Source organism: Rana temporaria (genome assembly GCF_905171775.1).
Source record: "Rana temporaria chromosome 2 unlocalized genomic scaffold, aRanTem1.1 chr2h, whole genome shotgun sequence".
Taxonomy (NCBI): Eukaryota; Metazoa; Chordata; class Amphibia; order Anura; family Ranidae; genus Rana; species Rana temporaria.
Genome location: NW_024404413.1, coordinates 889280 through 908814, shown reverse-complemented (window position 1 = coordinate 908814; position 19535 = coordinate 889280). Strand labels below are relative to the sequence as shown.

At 52.4% G+C, this 19535-nt stretch overlaps 1 protein-coding gene across 4 annotated transcripts in view; it reads left to right on the top strand.

Annotated features, from left to right (window-relative positions):
• Window positions 1–1484: 1484 nt before the first annotated feature.
• Window positions 1485–19535, top strand: part of NUMA1 (nuclear mitotic apparatus protein 1) — a 93759-nt gene continuing 75708 nt past the window's right edge. For 3 of the 4 annotated variants that reach the window (XM_040334100.1, XM_040334102.1, XM_040334099.1), the window contains exons 1-2: window positions 1485–1662; window positions 17811–17876. In XM_040334100.1, coding sequence (XP_040190034.1) covers window positions 17835–17876 — 42 coding nt within the window. In that variant the 5' untranslated portion in view covers window positions 1485–1662; window positions 17811–17834. The remainder of the gene's footprint in view (window positions 1663–17810; window positions 17877–19535) is intronic. The other variant, XM_040334101.1, reaches the window with a different exon arrangement.

The window sequence follows — 19535 nt, the reverse complement described above, 5'->3', positions numbered from 1 at the left end:
ACCCGTAGTGGTCAGCGTAAATTGCGCAAATTGCATACTCACGCCGATTCACAAATGTACGCGTGCCCGGCGTTCGAGTTTTACGTCGTTTGCGTACGTCGCTTCCGGCGTAAGGCTGCTCCTGCTATTAGGAGGCGCAGCCAATGGTAAGTATGGACGTCGTTCCCGCGTCGCGATTTTTCGAAATTTGCGTCGTTTGCGTAAGTGGATCGTGAATGGCGCTGGGCGCCATTTACGTTCACGTCGAAGCAAATGTTGTCCTTGCGACGTCATTTACCGAAATGCACGTCGGGAAATTTTCCCGACGGAGCATGCGCAGTACGTTCGGCGCGGGAACGCGCCTAATTTAAATGATCCACGCCCCCTACGGAATCATTTAAATTACGCGCGCTTACGCCGGCACCTTTTACGAAACGCTGCCGCAAATTACGGAGCAAATGCTTCGTGAATGAAGCATAGCTCCAGTAATTTACGGATGCGTAGCGTAAAAACGGTACGCTGCGCCACCATACCAGTGCGCGCCCTTAGCTGAATCTGGGCCACTGTACCCACATATCAGCCTATTGTACATCCAAGTCCCCGCCCACCCTCATCCCAGCCTATTGTACAGCCAAATCAGCCTCCCTGACCGCGCCCACCCTCATCCCAGCCTATTGTACAGCCAAATCAGCCCCTTGACCGCGCCCACCCTCATCCCAGCCTATTGTACAGCCAAATCCCCTCCCTGACCGCGCCCACCCTCATCCCAGCCTATTGTACAGCCAAATCAGCCCCTTGACCGCGCCCACCCTCATCCCAGCCTATTGTACAGCCAAATCCCCTCCCTGACCGCGCCCACCCTCATCCCAGCCTATTGTACAGCCAAATCAGCCCTCTGGCCGCGCCCACCCTCATCCCAGCCTATTGTACAGCCAAATCAGCCCTCTGGCCGCGCCCACCCTCATCCCAGCCTATTGTACAGCCAAATCAGCCTCCCTGACCGCGCCCACCCTCATCCCAGCCTATTGTACAGCCAAATCAGCCCCCTGACCGCGCCCACCCTCATCCCAGCAAATCTACTCCCTGGCCCAGCCCACCCTCATCTCAACCTATTGTACAGCCAAATCACCTCCATGGCCGCGCCCACCCTCCTCTCAGCCTATTGTACAGCCAAACCGCCTTCCTGGCTCCGCCTACCTTGCTCAACAATCCCGCCCCACCTCCTCTCTTCCTTCTAGTATTACAGCGTGCTGTGCAACCAAACTTCCCGCCTACTCTCATCTCAGCCTATTGTACATCTAAGTCACCTCCCTGTCCCCGCCCACCCTCATTCCCGCCTATTGTACAACCGAATCGCCCTCCTTGTCCCCGCCCACCTCGATCGTAGCCTATGAACCAACCGCATCGCCTCTCTGTCCCCGCCCACGGCCCACCGTGCAACCAAACCCGTCTAACCTATCACAGGCCGCGCTACAACCACCCGTGCCTGCCAGACCCCGCCCCCTCCCGATCACAGCCACATCATTGGCCCGGAGCGCGGGGCATGCTGGGATTGTTGGTCCGCCATGGACGGTGATTGGGGCTCTTCCTGGCTTTGAGGTGACTGAGAACTCCGGGAACTCCTCCGCCTGTCTCCGCTGTGTTACCGGACCGTGTGTGTGCCGGGCCGCCGACTTCTCCAGGGTGAGTCCCGGGTGTGAGGGGGGGAGGGGAGAGACCCTCGGCCCGGGATAGGGGGAGGGGAGGTGGTGGAGGCTTTGGGGGGGGTCTCTTCTTTTTTAATTGGACGATCTTATTTGTGTTCTGTACCCCCTCCCCCCTCTCTGATTTCCCGCCATCACATCTCCCCTCCCCCACACACCAATCTCCAATCCCATCATACAATCCCAGTATACACCGTCCAATCCCAGTATACACCTTCCGATCCCAGTATACACGCCGTCCAATCTCATCATCCAATCCCAGTATACACCTTCCGATCCCAGTATAAACGCGCCGTCCCAATCCCAGTATACACGTGCCGTCCAATCCCAGTATACACACGCCGTCCCGATCCCAGTATACACACGCCGTCCCGATCCCAGTATACACACGCCGTCCCGATCCCAGTATACACACGCCGTCCCAATCCCAGTATACACGTGCCGTCCCGATCCCAGTATACACACGCCGTCCCGATCCCAGTATACACACGCCGTCCCGATCCCAGTATACACACGCCGTCCCGATCCCGGTATACACACGCCGTCCCGATCCCGGTATACACACGCCGTCCCGATCCCGGTATACACACGCCGTCCCGATCCCGGTATACACACGCCGTCCCGATCCCGGTATACACACGCCGTCCCGATCCCGGTATACACACGCCGTCCCGATCCCGGTATACACACGCCGTCCCGATCCCGGTATACACACGCCGTCCCGATCCCGGTATACACACGCCGTCCCGATCCCGGTATACACACGCCGTCCCGATCCCGGTATACACACGCCGTCCCGATCCCGGTATACACACGCCGTCCCGATCCCGGTATACACACGCCGTCCCGATCCCGGTATACACACGCCGTCCCGATCCCGGTATACACACGCCGTCCCGATCCCGGTATACACTCCCCGTCCCGATCCCGGTATACACTCCCAGTATACACGCCGTCCCGGTATACAATCCCAGTACACGCGCCGTCCCGATCCCAGTATACACGCGCCGTCCCGATCCCAGTATACACGCGCCGTCCCGATCCCAGTATACACGCGCCGTCCCGATCCCAGTATACACGCGCCGTCCCGATCCCAGTATACACGCGCCGTCCCGATCCCAGTATACACGCGCCGTCCCGATCCCAGTATACACGCGCCGTCCCGATCCCAGTATACACGCGCCGTCCCGATCCCAGTATACACGCGCCGTCCCGATCCCAGTATACACGCGCCGTCCCGATCCCAGTATACACGCGCCGTCCCGATCCCAGTATACACGCGCCGTCCCGATCCCAGTATACAATCCCGGCATAGACGCGCCGCCCCAATCCCGGGTACAATCCCGCTATACACACCGTACAATTCCATCCGCCACTACGATGTGATTGTACAATCGCATTGTAACCCGTGTGATTGGCTGTCACTATTATTATTATTATTATTAAATACAGGACAGTTATAAAAGTATATACAACTTGCCAGATTATTATTTTTTTTTTTTTTTTTTCTGTGTCCCCATTGGGGAGATCTTTCATTCACTTCCTGTCCTCCTTTAGTCAAAACAGGAAGTGTGAGGGAATCCCTGGCTGTCACCACAACTCCTGTCCCCCGTTGGAAGATTCCCCCTCTTTTCCCGTTGTAGTGACCGCCCACAATTTTACGGATTATTATTATAATTTTGTTCCCGGTCATAATAGTAAACTGGTAGAGAGGTTCCCATCCTCCTCAGAGACGGCAATAACAATTCCTCCTGGAGCGTCCCTGGCCTAGTGTCCCCGCTGGAAGATTCCCCCCTCCAGGCCCCAGGAGATCGTCTGACCACTCAGAGCGCAGCGCCACACTCGTCGCGCATGCGCAAGTGAGTGCCTGGCCATGAAACCCGAAAGCTGTCACGGTCCGGGTGCCCACACTAAGGAATGAAGACGTCGGCCGGAGAGGGGCGGAGCTCCGGGGCGGCCGCGTCGCTGGACCGTGGAACAGGTCGGTGTCTGTTTATTAAAAAGCCTGGAACTCCCCCTTTTAGGACTTACCTGTAGGCGTTTGTAATATCTCCTAAACCTACACAGTTGAGATATTTGCCAAAAAGAATGCACCGATGTCTATGGCGTATGCGCGTCGTATACAACGGCGCAATGAGCATGCCGGTTTTGTGAACGGGTAACACCGGCTTTGACGGCTCCCGCTCGGTGTGACGTCTTACGCCGTAGCGGCGATACTCGGAAGTAACCTCCGGGAGAGATGTCTGCGGCCAGAGGGGGGAGACGAGGGCGGCTTCGGGGGCTTTGATTTAAGGTAAGTTATTCATAACAAGCTAGTATGCTAGTCATACTAGCTCATTATGCCTTTGTCTTGCAGGTTTTTTTATTTTTATTTTGTTTGGGTTTACAACCACATGAATGGCCGATTTCTTTCATAGAACTGTAGAAGTGGAGAGAATTTATCCGCTCACTCAGCTGTCAAAAGAAAATATCTGGGCAGACTGCCAAGTTCTTAACAGGAAACATTGTAACCAACACTTCCTTCTTAGATCAAAGGGATACACTTCTGCGTGTAAAGAACAAAATCCCAGCAGTCTGCCAAGTTTGTAACAACATGAAACATTGTAACCAACACTTCCTTCTTAGATCAAAGGGATAAACTTCTGTGTGTAAAGAACAAAATCCCAGCAGTCTGCCAAGTTTGTAACAACATGAAACATTGTAACCCACTTCCTTCTTGGATCAAACTTCTGTGTGTAAATGCGGGAAGTTTAACCACTTAAAGTCCAAATCTTTTCCTGACACTTTTCTTAAAGCGGAGGCCCACACAAAAAGTGAACCTCCGCTTTTCAGAACCCTCCGGGGGCACATTTGGCACCTTTCAGAGGGAGGGGGGGGTGCAGATACCTTTTTATAATACAGGTATTTGCACCACTTCCGGGAATAGACGCCTGCGGGAGTTACGCCCCTTCACGCCCCCCCCTTTCTGTCTTCTAGGAAACACACTGGTCCCAGGGGACCAGTGAGGGCACGGCTCGCGCATGCGCAGTAGGGAATCGGGCAGTGAAGCTGCAACACTTAACTTCCTGGTTCCCTCACTGAGGATGGCGGCAGGGGGGCAGCCGAGAGACGAGCGACTTTTTTTTTTTTGTTTGTTTTTTTACCACTTCACCCCCGGACCATATTGCTGGTCAAAGACCAGAGCACTTTTTGCCATTCGGCACTGCGTCGCTTTAACTGACAATTGCGCGGTCGTGCGACGTGGCTCCCAAACAAAATTGGCGTCCTTTTTTTTCCCACAAATAGAGATTTCTTTTGGTGGTATTTGATCACCTCTGCGGTTTTTATTTTTTGCGCTATAAACAAAAATAGAGCGACAATTTTGAAAAAAATTCAATATTTTTTACTTGTTTCTATAATAAATATCCCCCAAAAATATATAAAGAGAATTTTTTTCCCTCAGTTTAGTCCATTACGTATTCTTCATATTTTTGGTAAAAAAAAAAACACAATAAGCGTTTATCGATTGGTTTGCGCAAAAGTTATAGTGTTTACAAAATAGGAGATAGTTTTATTGCATTTTTATAAATATTTGTTTTTTTACTAGTAATGGCGGCGATCAGCTTATTTTTTTTTTTTGGTACTGCGACATTATGGCGGACACTTCGGACACTTGACACATTTTTGGGACCATTGGCATTTTTATAGCGATCAGTGCTATAAAAATGCATTGGATTACTATAAAAATGCCACTGGCAGGGAAGGGGTTAACACTAGGGGGCGGGGAAGGGGTTAAGTATGTTCCCTGGGTGTGTTCTAACTGTAGGGGGGGGGGGGGGTGGTGACTGACTTGGGGAAATGACAGATCGTTGTTCATACATTGTATGAACAGAAGATCAGCATTTCTACCCTGACAGGACCGGGAGCTGTGTGTTTACACACACAGCTCCCAGTTCTCGCTCTGTAACAAGCCATCGCGACCGCCGGGCACACGCGCACGAGTCAGGAGCGAGCGGCCCCTAGTGGCCGCTTCGTGGGGCGACGTAGAGCTACGGGCTCTCATGCAGGAGAGCCAACCTGCCGCCGTAGGACTGCGGCGGCTGGTTGGCAACTAGTTAACCACTTCACTACTAGGCACTTAAACCCCCTTCGTGCCCAGACCAATTTTCAGCGCTGACGCATTTTGAATGACAATTGCGCGGTCATACAATGCTGTACCCAAATTATATTTTTATACGTTTTTTTTCCCCCACAAATAGAGATTTCTTGTGGTGGTATTTGATCATCTCTGCGTTTTTTTGTTTATAGCGCAATAAAAGAAAAAAAAAATTGAAAAAAACCCCCCACAATTTTTTACTTTTTGTTAATTAGAATATCCCAATTTATTTTTATTTTTTTTTTCCCCTCGGTTTAGGCCAAAACTTATTCTTCTACATATTTTTGTTAAAAAAAAAATCGCAATTGGCGTATATTGATTGGTTTGCGCAAAAATTATAGCGCCTACAAAATAGGGGATAGATTTATTTTTTTACTAGTAATAGCGGCGATCTGCGATATATTTTTTATTTTATTTTTTGTCAGGCCTGCGATATTGCGGCGGACACATCGGACACTTTTGACACAATTTTGGGACCATTCACGTTTATACAGCGATCAGTGCTATAAAAATGCACTAATTACTGTATAAATGTGACTGGCAGGGAAGGGGTTAACACTAGGGGGTGAGGAAGGGGTTAAATGTGTACCCTGCATAGTGTTCTAACTGTGTGGGGGAAGGGGACTGACTGGGGGAGGTGACCGATGCTGTGTCTCTATGTACAAGGGACACAGATCGGTCTCCACTCTCCCTGACAGGACGTGAAGCTCTGTGTTTACACCCCATCATTACACACAGAGCTCCACGTCCCTGCTGTCACCGCCGATCGCGTGTTCCCGGCGGACATCGCAGCCGCCAGGCACGCGCATCGGCTTCCCAGCGATGCGCCGGGCACAGTGTTTCCCTGCTGTGCGCCCCCCAGCGGCGCGCACGGGGAATGTAAACAGGACGTCCAGGGATGTCCACCCGGCACTTGAGAGCCGCGCTGTGGACGTCTTTTGTCTGCAGCGCGGGTCCCTAGTGGTTAAAGTCAGCAGCTGCAGTATTTGTAGCTGCTGGCTTTAAAAAAATATATATATATTTGGGTGGGCCTCCGCTTTAAGTTAAAATCAATAATTTTTGTTAGCAGTGTTTGGGGGTTCCAAGTAAAATGTTTGTATATATATATATATATATATAGCCAAAACTAAAGGTGGGCTAGATTCACATAGATTAGCGGATCTTTAGATCTGCGTAATCTATGTGATTTACGATCCGCCGGTGCAATTTTGCGAGGCTAGTGCAGTATTCACAAAGCACTTACCTCGAAACTTGCACCGGCGGATCGTAACTCCCCTGGCGGAATTCAAATTCCGCGGCTAGGACGAGTGTACAATTTAAATCAGGCGCGTTCCCGCGCCAATTTAACTGCGCATGCGCCGCCGGCGAAATTTCCCAGTGCGCATGCTCCAAATGACGTCGCTAGGACGTCATTGTTTAACGGCGGCAACGTCAATTGCGGCCATCCGTATTCCAGACTGACTTACGCAAACAACGTAAAAATTTGAAAATCGGCGCGGGAACGACGGCCATACTTAACATTGAGTACGCCTCATGACAGTGGGCTAGATTCAGATAGATTAGCGGATCTTTAGATCCGCGTAATCTATGTGATTTACGATCCGCCGGTGCAATTTTGCGAGGCTAGTGCAGTATTCACAAAGCACTTACCTCGAAACTTGCACCGGCGGATCGTAACTCCCCTGGCGGAATTCAAATTCCGCGGCTAGGACGAGTGTACAATTTAAATCAGGCGCGTTCCCGCGCCAATTTAACTGCGCATGCGCCGCCGGCGAAATTTCCCAGTGCGCATGCTCCAAATGACGTCGCTAGGACGTCATTGTTTAACGGCGGCAACGTCAATTGCGGCCATCCGTATTCCAGACTGACTTACGCAAACAACGTAAAAATTTGAAAATCGGCGCGGGAACGACGGCCATACTTAACATTAGCTACCCCTCATATAGCAGGGGTAACTATCCGCCGGAAAAAGCCGAACGCAAACGACGTAAAAAAAAAAAAGCGTCGGGCGTTAGTTTCTGAATCGGCGGTTCTCCTCATTTGCATATCCGACGCGTAAAAGACCGAGGCGACACCTAGCGGCCGGCGGGAGATTGCAGCCTAAGATCCGACGGTGTAAGTCACTTACACCAGTCGGATCTAAGGGAGATCTATGCGACACTGATTCTATGAATCAGTCGCATAGATCCGACCGACGTATCTCTTTGTGAATCTGGCCCAGTGTGAATTTCTTTCCTGAACCACGGGCCGCAGGAAAGAAATTTGCACAATTCCCCCCACCCCCCCAGGGGTGCAACTGATCAAAAAACTTACGGACCGGATAATTTTTCGGATCCGCAAAAAGTCAAGACAAATAAACATATGGTGTTTTTTTGTTTTTTTTTGTTTATTAACACTTTTTTATATTATTTTAAAATATATAAAATCAACTTGAAATGCACAAGGCAGTCAGGGAAGGCAGGGGAGCTCACCTAGGCCACCGCCGGGTGGAGCAAGATGGCCGCCGCTCCAGGAGGTAGGCCGACACCGCGGCCCGTCCCAAGGCAGGTGTAGGCTGCTGGAGCGCTCTCGGGCACTCCGGAGGCTGATCCAGGACCAGGAGGGGATCGAACTCCAGGCAAATCAGGCCAGGGAAGCTTGTTGCGGGTGTCTCGTCACATTCGGCTCCCCATCATAGATTGCCCCGGAGGTGACGTTCTGTCGCCACCATCTTGCTACACCCCACACTCCTGCACAGTAATGATTGAGGACCGATGCAGGACCGGGAGGCCCGCGGATCTTGTGTGTTGCGACCCCCAATTAGGATTCGTTGCACCCCAATATATTGGCAATATACAATATAACCGTAATACACCCGCCCCTTAGACCAGGGTTCGGCAAACCCCGGGGCGCCAGGTCGCAATTGCGACGAGAATTGGTGACCTGGCGCGGCACAGCTGGGGTTTCGTGTCTCCGTGCGCCCCCCCCTGGCGGCCGCTAATTGAGGCCGCGGCTTTGCGGCCTTCTGCAGGCCTATGCTTCCTTCTGTGATCTGGAGCCATCTTGTGGTGGCCGTTGGTATGACAAGACAACCAGCAATGCTAATGGAGCTTCTCCTGTTTGTTTTCACTGCCATCTCCTTCCATCTAATTAGAATCCCCAAACGTATAATATATATTTGCAGGGGGGAAAAAAGGACGCCAATTTTGTTTTATGAGCCGCACGACCGCGCAATTGTTAGTTACAGCGACGCAGTGCCGAATCGCATAAACTGGCCAGGTCCTTTACCTGCATAAAGGTCTGAGTCTTAAGTGGTTAAAAGGTGAAAGTAATATATGAGAGAGACTCGTTACATGCAAAGCAAGATGGTTCAAGCCGTGATTTGTCATTGTGGTGATTATGGATTCCAGAAAACCCCAAATCCTCAGAAAATGAGAAAATTGGGAAAAGGTGGAATATTCTCGGCTCAGTGTCCCCCTCCAATCAGATCATTCTTCCCTTAACACCTGCAAAGGGTTCCTGAGCCGTTAAATGCCGGGTACACAGAGGGGGGGGGGGGGTCACACACCTTGCTGTTTGGGGTCTGGCGGTGTCCCTGATCTCGCGATGAGTAGACTTGGCCTGTGTAGCAGTGAAGGGGTTACTACAGCTTATCACTTGGATGGACTTTGTCCCCCGTTCCCGTCGTCGGCGTTCCTGGGAGTGAGGCGTGTAGGAATAGAAATGTCGGACACTTTGTACCCGGACGGAGGATGAACCCGTAACACGGGGCGCACTGTGTGCTCCTCTCGGGTAATCAGTGGTGATCGATCGCATTGTCACTTATTACAGTATATGTGGATATAGATGCAGCTCCCAGTACATCCATTAGGGGGCCCCGTTCACACCGGGTGCATTGGGACTGTCCTGTCTGGTGTGTGTGTGTGTGCAGGGCCTTCTTAATAGCATTATGGGCCCCTGGGCAAAGTAATGCTCTGGGGCCCCTACAATGGAGACAGTGCAGGTAAACAGAGGTGGGAGGCAGACAAGAGGAGCTCCGCATGAACTACATGAACAATCATTCTGTACAGCAAAGAAACCGTGGGGGGAAATACTACATACATAACAAAGCATGTATGTAGAGGGGTAGCTCTACATACATGTATGTATCTACAATATATCTGCGCCCCCCCCCCAGCATTCTGACCCCTCGATATCCCCCCCCCCCCCAGCATTCTGACCCCTCGATATCCCCCCCCCCAGCACTCTGACCCCTCTACACCCCAGATATCCCCCCAGCACTCTGACCCCTCTACACCCCACATATCCCCCCAGCACTCTGACCCCTCTACACCCCACATATCCCCCCAGCACTCTGACCCCTCTACACCCCACATATCCCCCCAGCACTCTGACCCCTCTACACCACAGATATCTCCCAGCACTCTGACCCCTCTACACCCCAGATATCCCCCCAGCACTCTGACCCCTCTACACCCCACATATCCCCCCAGCACTCTGACCCCTCTACACCCCACATATCCCCCCAGCACTCTGACCCCTCTACACCCCACATATCCCCCCAGCACTCTGACCCCTCTACACCACAGATATCTCCCAGCACTCTGACCCCTCTACACCCCAGATATCCCCCCAGCACTCTGACCCCTCTACACCCCAGATATCCCCACAGCACTCTGACCCCTCTACACCCCCGATATCCCCCCGGCACTCTGACCTCTCTACACCCCAGATATCCCCCCAGCACTCTGACCCCTCGACATCCCCCCCCCCCAGCACTCTGACCCCTCTACACCCCAGATATCCCCCCAGCACTCTGACCCCTCTACACCCCAGATATCCCCCCAGCACTCTGACCCCTCTACGCCCCACATATCCCCCCAGCACTCTGACCCCTCTACGCCCCAGATATCCCCCCAGCACTCTGACCCCTCTACGCCCCACATATCCCCCCAGCACTCTGACCCCTCTACGCCCCAGATATCCCCCCAGCACTCTGACCCCTCTACACCCCACATATCCCCCCAGCACTCTGACCCCTCTACACCCCACATATCCCCCCAGCACTCTGACCCCTCTACACCCCACATATCCCCCCCAGCACTCTGACCCCTCTACACCACAGATATCTCCCAGCACTCTGACCCCTCTACACCCCAGATATCCCCCCAGCACTCTGACCCCTCTACACCCCCGATACCCCCCCGGCACTCTGACCTCTCTACACCCCAGATATCCCCCCAGCACTCTGACCCCTCGACATCCCCCCCCCCAGCACTCTGACCCCTCTACACCCCAGATATCCCCCCAGCACTCTGACCCCTCTACACCCCAGATATCCCCCCAGCACTCTGACCCCTCTACGCCCCACATATCCCCCCAGCACTCTGACCCCTCTACGCCCCAGATATCCCCCCAGCACTCTGACCCCTCTACACCCCACATATCCCCCCAGCACTCTGACCCCTCTACGCCCCAGATATCCCCCCAGCACTCTGACCCCTCTACACCCCACATATCCCCCCAGCACTCTGACCCCTCTACACCCCACATATCCCCCCAGCACTCTGACCCCTCTACACCCCACATATCCCCCCAGCACTCTGACCCCTCTACACCACAGATATCTCCCAGCACTCTGACCCCTCTACACCCCAGATATCCCCCCAGCACTCTGACCCCTCTACACCCCAGATATCCCCCCAGCACTCTGACCCCTCTACACCCCCGATATCCCCCCGGCACTCTGACCTCTCTACACCCCAGATATCCCCCCAGCACTCTGACCCCTCTACACCCCAGATATCCCCCCAGCACTCTGACCCCTCTACACCCCAGATATCCCCCCAGCACTCTGACCCCTCGACATCCCCCCCCCCCCCAGCACTCTGACCCCTCTACACCCCAGATATCCCCCCAGCACTCTGACCCCTCTACACCCCAGATATCCCCCCAGCACTCTGACCCCCCTACACCCCAGATATCCCCCCCCCCCAGCACTCTGACCCCTCTACACCCCACATATCCCCCCAGCACTCTGACCCCTCTACACCCCAGATATCCCCCCAGCACTCTGACCCCTCTACACCCCAGATATCCCCCAGCACTCTGACCCCTCTACACCCCAGATATCCCCCAGCACTCTGACCCCTCTACACCCCAGATATCCCCCCAGCACTCTGACCCTTCTACACCCCAGATATCCCCCCAGCACTCTGACCCCTCTACACCCCACATATCCCCCCAGCACTCTGACCCCTCTACACCCCACATATCCCCCCAGCACTCTGACCCCTCTACACCCCACATATCCCCCCAGCACTCTGACCCCTCTACACCACAGATATCTCCCAGCACTCTGACCCCTCTACACCCCAGATATCCCCCCAGCACTCTGACCCCTCTACACCCCCGATATCCCCCCGGCACTCTGACCTCTCTACACCCCAGATATCCCCCCAGCACTCTGACCCCTCGACATCCCCCCCCCCAGCACTCTGACCCCTCTACACCCCAGATATCCCCCAGCACTCTGACCCCTCGACATCCCCCCCCCCCCCAGCACTCTGACCCCTCTACACCCCAGATATCCCCCCAGCACTCTGACCCCTCTACACCCCAGATATCCCCCCAGCACTCTGACCCCTCTACGCCCCACATATCCCCCCAGCACTCTGACCCCTCTACGCCCCAGATATCCCCCCAGCACTCTGACCCCTCTACGCCCCACATATCCCCCCAGCACTCTGACCCCTCTACGCCCCAGATATCCCCCCAGCACTCTGACCCCTCTACGCCCCACATATCCCCCCAGCACTCTGACCCCTCTACACCCCACATATCCCCCCAGCACTCTGACCCCTCTACACCCCACATATCCCCCCAGCACTCTGACCCCTCTACACCACAGATATCTCCCAGCACTCTGACCCCTCTACACCCCAGATATCCCCCCAGCACTCTGACCCCTCTACACCCCCGATATCCCCCCGGCACTCTGACCTCTCTACACCCCAGATATCCCCCCAGCACTCTGACCCCTCGACATCCCCCCCCCCAGCACTCTGACCCCTCTACACCCCAGATATCCCCCCAGCACTCTGACCCCTCTACACCCCAGATATCCCCCCAGCACTCTGACCCCTCTACGCCCCACATATCCCCCCAGCACTCTGACCCCTCTACGCCCCAGATATCCCCCCAGCACTCTGACCCCTCTACGCCCCACATATCCCCCCAGCACTCTGACCCCTCTACGCCCCAGATATCCCCCCAGCACTCTGACCCCTCTACACCCCACATATCCCCCCAGCACTCTGACCCCTCTACACCCCACATATCCCCCCAGCACTCTGACCCCTCTACACCACAGATATCTCCCAGCACTCTGACCCCTCTACACCCCAGATACCCCCAGCACTGACCCCTCTACACCCCAGATATCCCCCCAGCACTCTGACCCCTCTACATCCCAGATATCCCCCCAGCACTCTGACCTCTCTACACCCCAGATATCCTCCCAGCACTCTGACCCCTCTACACCCCAGATATCCCCCCAGCACTCTGACCCCTCTACACCCCAGATATCCCCCCAGCACTCTGACCCCTCTACACCCCCGATATCCCCCCGGCACTCTGACCTCTCTACACCCCAGATATCCCCCCAGCACTCTGACCCCTCTACACCCCAGATATCCCCCCAGCACTCTGACCCCTCTACACCCCAGATATCCCCCCAGCACTCTGACCCCTCGACATCCCCCCCCCCCAGCACTCTGACCCCTCTACACCCCAGATATCCCCCCAGCACTCTGACCCCTCTACACCCCAGATATCCCCCCAGCACTCTGACCCCCCTACACCCCAGATATCCCCCCCCCCCCAGCACTCTGACCCCTCTACACCCCACATATCCCCCCAGCACTCTGACCCCTCTACACCCCAGATATCCCCCAGCACTCTGACCCCTCTACACCCCAGATATCCCCCAGCACTCTGACCCCTCTACACCCCAGATATCCCCCCAGCACTCTGACCCTTCTACACCCCAGATATCCCCCCAGCACTCTGACCCCTCTACACCCCAGATATCCCCCCAGCACTCTGACCCCTCTACACCCCAGATATCCCCCCAGCACTCTGACCCCTCTACACCCCAGATATCCCCCCAGCACTCTGACCCCTCTACACCCCAGATATCCCCCCAGCACTCTGACCCCTCTACACCCCAGATATCCCCCCGGCACTCTGACCCCTCTACGCCCCAGATATCCCCCCAGCACTCTGACCCCTCTACACCCTAATTATCCCCCCAGCACTCTGACCCCTCTACACCCCAGATATCTCCCCAGCACTCTGACCCCTCTACACCCCAGATATCCCCCCGGCACTCTGACCCCTCTACACCCCAGATATCCCCCCGGCACTCTGACCCCTCTACACCCCAGATATCCCCCCAGCACTCTGACCCCTCTGCACCCCAGATATCCCCCCGGCACTCTGACCCCTCTACGCCCCAGATATCCCCCCGGCACTCTGACCCCTCTACGCCCCAGATACCCCCCAGCACTCTGACCCCTCTACACCCCAGACATCACCCCAACACTCTGACCCCAGATATCCCCCCCAGCACTCTGACCCCTCGACATCCCCCCCCCCCCTAGCACTCCGATCCCTCTAGACCCCAGATATCCGATCCCTCTAGACCCCAGATATCCGATCCCTCTAGACCCCAGATATCCGATCCCTCTAGACCCCAGATATCCGATCCCTCTAGACCCCAGATATCCGATCCCTCTAGACCCCAGATATCCGATCCCTCTAGACCCCAGATATCCGATCCCTCTAGACCCCAGATATCCGATCCCTCTAGACCCCAGATATCCGATCCCTCTAGACCCCAGATATCCGATCCCTCTAGACCCCAGATATCCGATCCCTCTACCCTTAAATGCCTACCCAGAAACAAAATCTGGGCTGTACTACAATTAAAAAAAACGAACAGACACGTATGTGATATCGCTGCGATCGCCTGGAGAAGGAGAATGTATTTGGGGGGAGGGCGACCCTATCCCCCCGCCATCCTGTGCTCTTTCGGGCACTCCCCTGCCATCGGAGGCCTGGAGAATGAATCAGCCGGATGACGACCATAGTTTTCCAGTGACCAGATGGTCACTGGTCATCTCTATGACCGTCGGAGGCCCAGGCGCGACGTTATGACATCACACCCGGGTAAACAAAGCCGCAATCGTGGCTGTCAGCATGTGATCGGTGAATTTTTATTTATTTTTTTCCCCCCGATCTCGTGCTTTCCAGCCTGGAGGAGAGATGTGAGGACTTATTGACTCCGCCTCTCTCCATAAAGAGGACCTGTCACACACCATTCCTATTACAAGGGATGTTTACATTCCTTGTATTAGGAATGAAAGTGATCAAATAAAAAGTGTAGTAAAAAAAATTAAAATAAAAACGCCCCTGTCCCGGGTAGCTCGCGCTCGGAAGCAAAACACACATGCAAGTCCCGCCCACATATGTAAACGCTGTTCAAACCACATATGTGAGGTATCGCCGCGTGCGTTAGAGCGAGAGCAATAATTCTAGCGCTAGACCTCCTCTGTAACTCTAAACTGGCAACCTGTAAAAATAAAGTGTTGCCTATGAAGATATTTAAATACTGAAGTTTGGCGCCTTTTCATGAGTGTGCGCAATTTAAAGTGTGACATGTTGGGTATCTATTTACTCGCCGTAACATCATCTTTCACATTGACAAAAAAAATTGGGCTAACTTTACGTTTTTTTTTACATTTGTGACATCGTCGGGCCCCCCCAATAAAATGGCGTTTGAAAAAAAAATTTGCTCAAATTTCATGCAAGATAAAGTTGCAATGACCGCTATTTTATTTCCTTGGGCAGGGATATGCAATTAGCGGACCTCCAAGTCCCATCATGCCTCTGCCTCTGGGTGTCATGCTTGTCGCTGTCAGGGTTTTACAATGCCTCATGGGACTTGTAGTTCTGCAACAGCTGGAGGTCCGCTAACTGCATATTCCTGCCCTAGGGTGTCTGCTAAGATAGATCTCGCTATATATCTATATATCTCGCTATATATCTCGATCTCACTCTCGCGCTATATATCTCGATCTCGCTCTCGCGCTATATATCTCGATCTCGCTCTCGCGCTATATATCTCGATCTCGCTCTCTCGCTATATATCTCGATCTCGCTCTCTCGCTATATATCTCGATCTCGCTATATATCTCGATCTCGCTATATATCTCGATCTCGCTATATATCTCGATCTCGCTCTCTCGCTATATATCTCGATCTCGCTATATATCTCGATCTCGCTCTCTCGCTATATATCTCGATCTCGCTATATATCTCGCTCTCTAGCTCTGTAGATCTCGATCTCGCTCTCTGGCTCTATAGATCTCGATCTGGCTCTATAGATCTCGATCTCGCTCTCTGGCTCTATAGATCTCGATCTCGCTCTCTGGCTCTATAGATCTCGATCTCGCTCTCTGGCTCTATAGATCTCGATCTCGCTCTCTGGCTCTATAGATCTCGATCTCGCTCTATAGATCTCGATCTCGCTCTCTGGCTCTATAGATCTCGCTCTCTGGCTCTATAGATCTAGATCTCGCTCTATAGATCTAGATCTCGCTCTCTGGCTCTATAGATCTAGATCTCGCCCTCTGGCTCTATAGATCTAGATCTCGCTCTCTGGCTCTATAGATCTAGATCTCGCTCTCTGGCTCTATAGATCTAGATCTCGCCCTCTGGCTCTATAGATCTAGATCTCGCTCTCTGGCTCTATAGATCTAGATCTCGCCCTCTGGCTCTATAGATCTAGATCTCGCTCTCTGGCTCTATAGATCTAGATCTCGCTCTCTGGCTCTATAGATCTAGATCTCGCTCTCTGGCTCTATATATCTCGATCTCGCTCTCTGGCTCTATATATCTAGATCTCGATCTCGCTCTCTGGCTCTATATATCTCGATCTCGCTCTCTGGCTCTATATATCTCGATCTCGCTCTCTGGCTCTATATATCTCGATCTCGCTCTCTGGCTCTATATATCTCGATCTCGCTCTCTGGCTCTATATATCTCGATCTCGCTCTCTGGCTCTATATATCTCGATCTCGCTCTCTGGCTCTATATATCTCGATCTCGCTCTCTGGCTCTATATATCTCGATCTCTGGGGGGTTCTGTGTAATTTTCTAGAAAAAGAATTCTGATTTTTTTACAAGGAGAGAGAGAGAAGTACCACAATAGGCGCGGTATGGAAGGGTTAAAGTGTTTGTTTGTTTTTGGCAAGTTTACCATTGGATAATAAAACGAGCGCTATCAATTACCATTTACCTACAAGATAAAAGCCCAATTTGTCGTAAAAAAAAAAAAATGATTTCTAATCCACCTGGGTGCACAAAGTAGTTGTGGTGATATGGTACCGTCCTACTAACACGTGTCAACGTTGCAAAATTGGGTTTAGGCATTTAGATTTGTTTTACCCGCGAGCGCAAAAGGGGGTTAAAGTGGAACTTGCGCTCATTTGTCCCCACTTCCGGGTGAATGACGCCAGCAGCTCGGCTCCCTCCTCCTTCCCCCCGTCGTCCCTGGGCATGTAGGAGAGAGGAGCGGAGCATGCGCAGTAGGGTTCCCACCGTGAAGCTGCAAAGCTACACTGCCGGGTTCCCTTACCTGCAATGGCAGCGGGGGGCTGCTGCAAGAGAGGTGCGAAGACCACACAAAATGGCCAGGAGGGGGGGGGGGGGCCCTTATAAGGTCCACGGGCCTTGTGTTTGACACGTAGATTAGATGAACTCGGCAGCCCGATTCTAATGTATGAAACAAGTCATAGAACGTGGTGTTTCAGCAATGGGTGGCAGTTGTGTGTATCCCGCCAGAAACCTGACTTGCTGTATGGACCCCTCCCCTCCCCCACACACACAGGCTGGGAAAATGAGGCCGCTGTCAGTTTCTTGCCGACTTACCTTGTGTTTTTGTTTTATAGGGCCGTACATACCGGTTGGCGAAGATGGCGCTCCAAGGGACGTTGATGGAATCTTTACTGGCATGGGTGAGTCCAAATTTGTAGAGTTGTAGTAGACGACAAACTGGGCGGCCAAACTTTGACCCTTACATTGGTGATCAGTGAGAAGAATGTTCCTTACATTGGTGATCAGTGAGAAGAATGCTCCTTACATTGGTGATCAGTGGGAAGAATGTTCCTTACATTGGTGATCAGTGAGAAGAATGTCCCTTACATTGGTGATCAGTGAGAAGAATGTTCCTTACATTGGTGATCAGTGAGAAGAATGTCCCTTACATTGGTGATCAGTGGGAAGAATGCTCCTTACATTGGTGATCAGTGAGAAGAATGTTCCTTACATTGGTGATCAGTGGGAAGAATGTCCCTTACATTGGTGATCAGTGAGAAGAATGTCCCTTACATTGGTGATCAGTGGGAAGAATGTCCCTTACATTGGTGATCAGTGGGAAGAATGTTCCTTACATTGGTGATCAGTGGGAAGAATGTCCCTTACATTGGTGATCAGTGAGAAGAATGTTCCTTACATTGGTAATCAGTGAGAAGAATGCTCCTTACATTGGTGATCAGTGGGAAGAATGTTCCTTACATTGGTGATCAGTGAGAAGAATGTCCCTTACATTGGTGATCAGTGAGAAGAATGTTCCTTACATTGGTGATCAGTGAGAAGAATGTCCCTTACATTGGTGATCAGTGGGAAGAATGCTCCTTACATTGGTGATCAGTGAGAAGAATGTTCCTTACATTGGTGATCAGTGGGAAGAATGTCCCTTACATTGGTGATCAGTGAGAAGAATGTTCCTTACATTGGTGATCAGTGAGAAGAATGTTCCTTACATTGGTGATCAGTGAGAAGAATGTTCCTTACATTGGTGATCAGTGAGAAGAATGTTCCTTACATTGGTGATCAGTGAGAAGAATGTTCCTTACATTGGTGATCAGTGGGAAGAATGTTCCTTACATTGGTGATCAGTGAGAAGAATGTTCCTTACATTGGTGATCAGTGAGAAGAATGTTCCTTACATTGGTGATCAGTGAGAAGAATGTCCCTTACATTGGTGATCAGTGAGAAGAATGTCCCTTACATTGGTGATCAGTGAGAAGAATGTCTCTTACATTGGTGATCAGTGAGAAGAATGTCCCTTACATTGGTGATCAGTGGGAAGAATGTCCCTTACATTGGTGATCAGTGAGAAGAATGTCCCTTACATTGGTGATCAGTGAGAAGAATGTCCCTTACATTGGTGATCAGTGAGAAGAATGTCCCTTACATTGGTGATCAGTGAGAAGAATGTCTCTTACATTGGTGATCAGTGAGAAGAATGTCCCTTACATTGGTGATCAGTGGGAAGAATGTTCCTTACATTGGTGATCAGTGGGAAGAATGTTCCTTACATTGGTGATCAGTGGGAAGAATGTCCCTTACATTGGTGATCAGTGAGAAGAATGTTCCTTACATTGGTGATCAGTGAGAAGAATGTTCCTTACATTGGTGATCAGTGGGAAGAATGTCCCTTACATTGGTGATCAGTGAGAAGAATGTCCCTTACATTGGTGATCAGTGAGAAGAATGTCCCTTACATTGGTGATCAGTGAGAAGAATGTCCCTTACATTGGTGATCAGTGGGAAGAATGTTCCTTACATTGGTGATCAGTGAGAAGAATGTCCCTTACATTGGTGATCAGTGG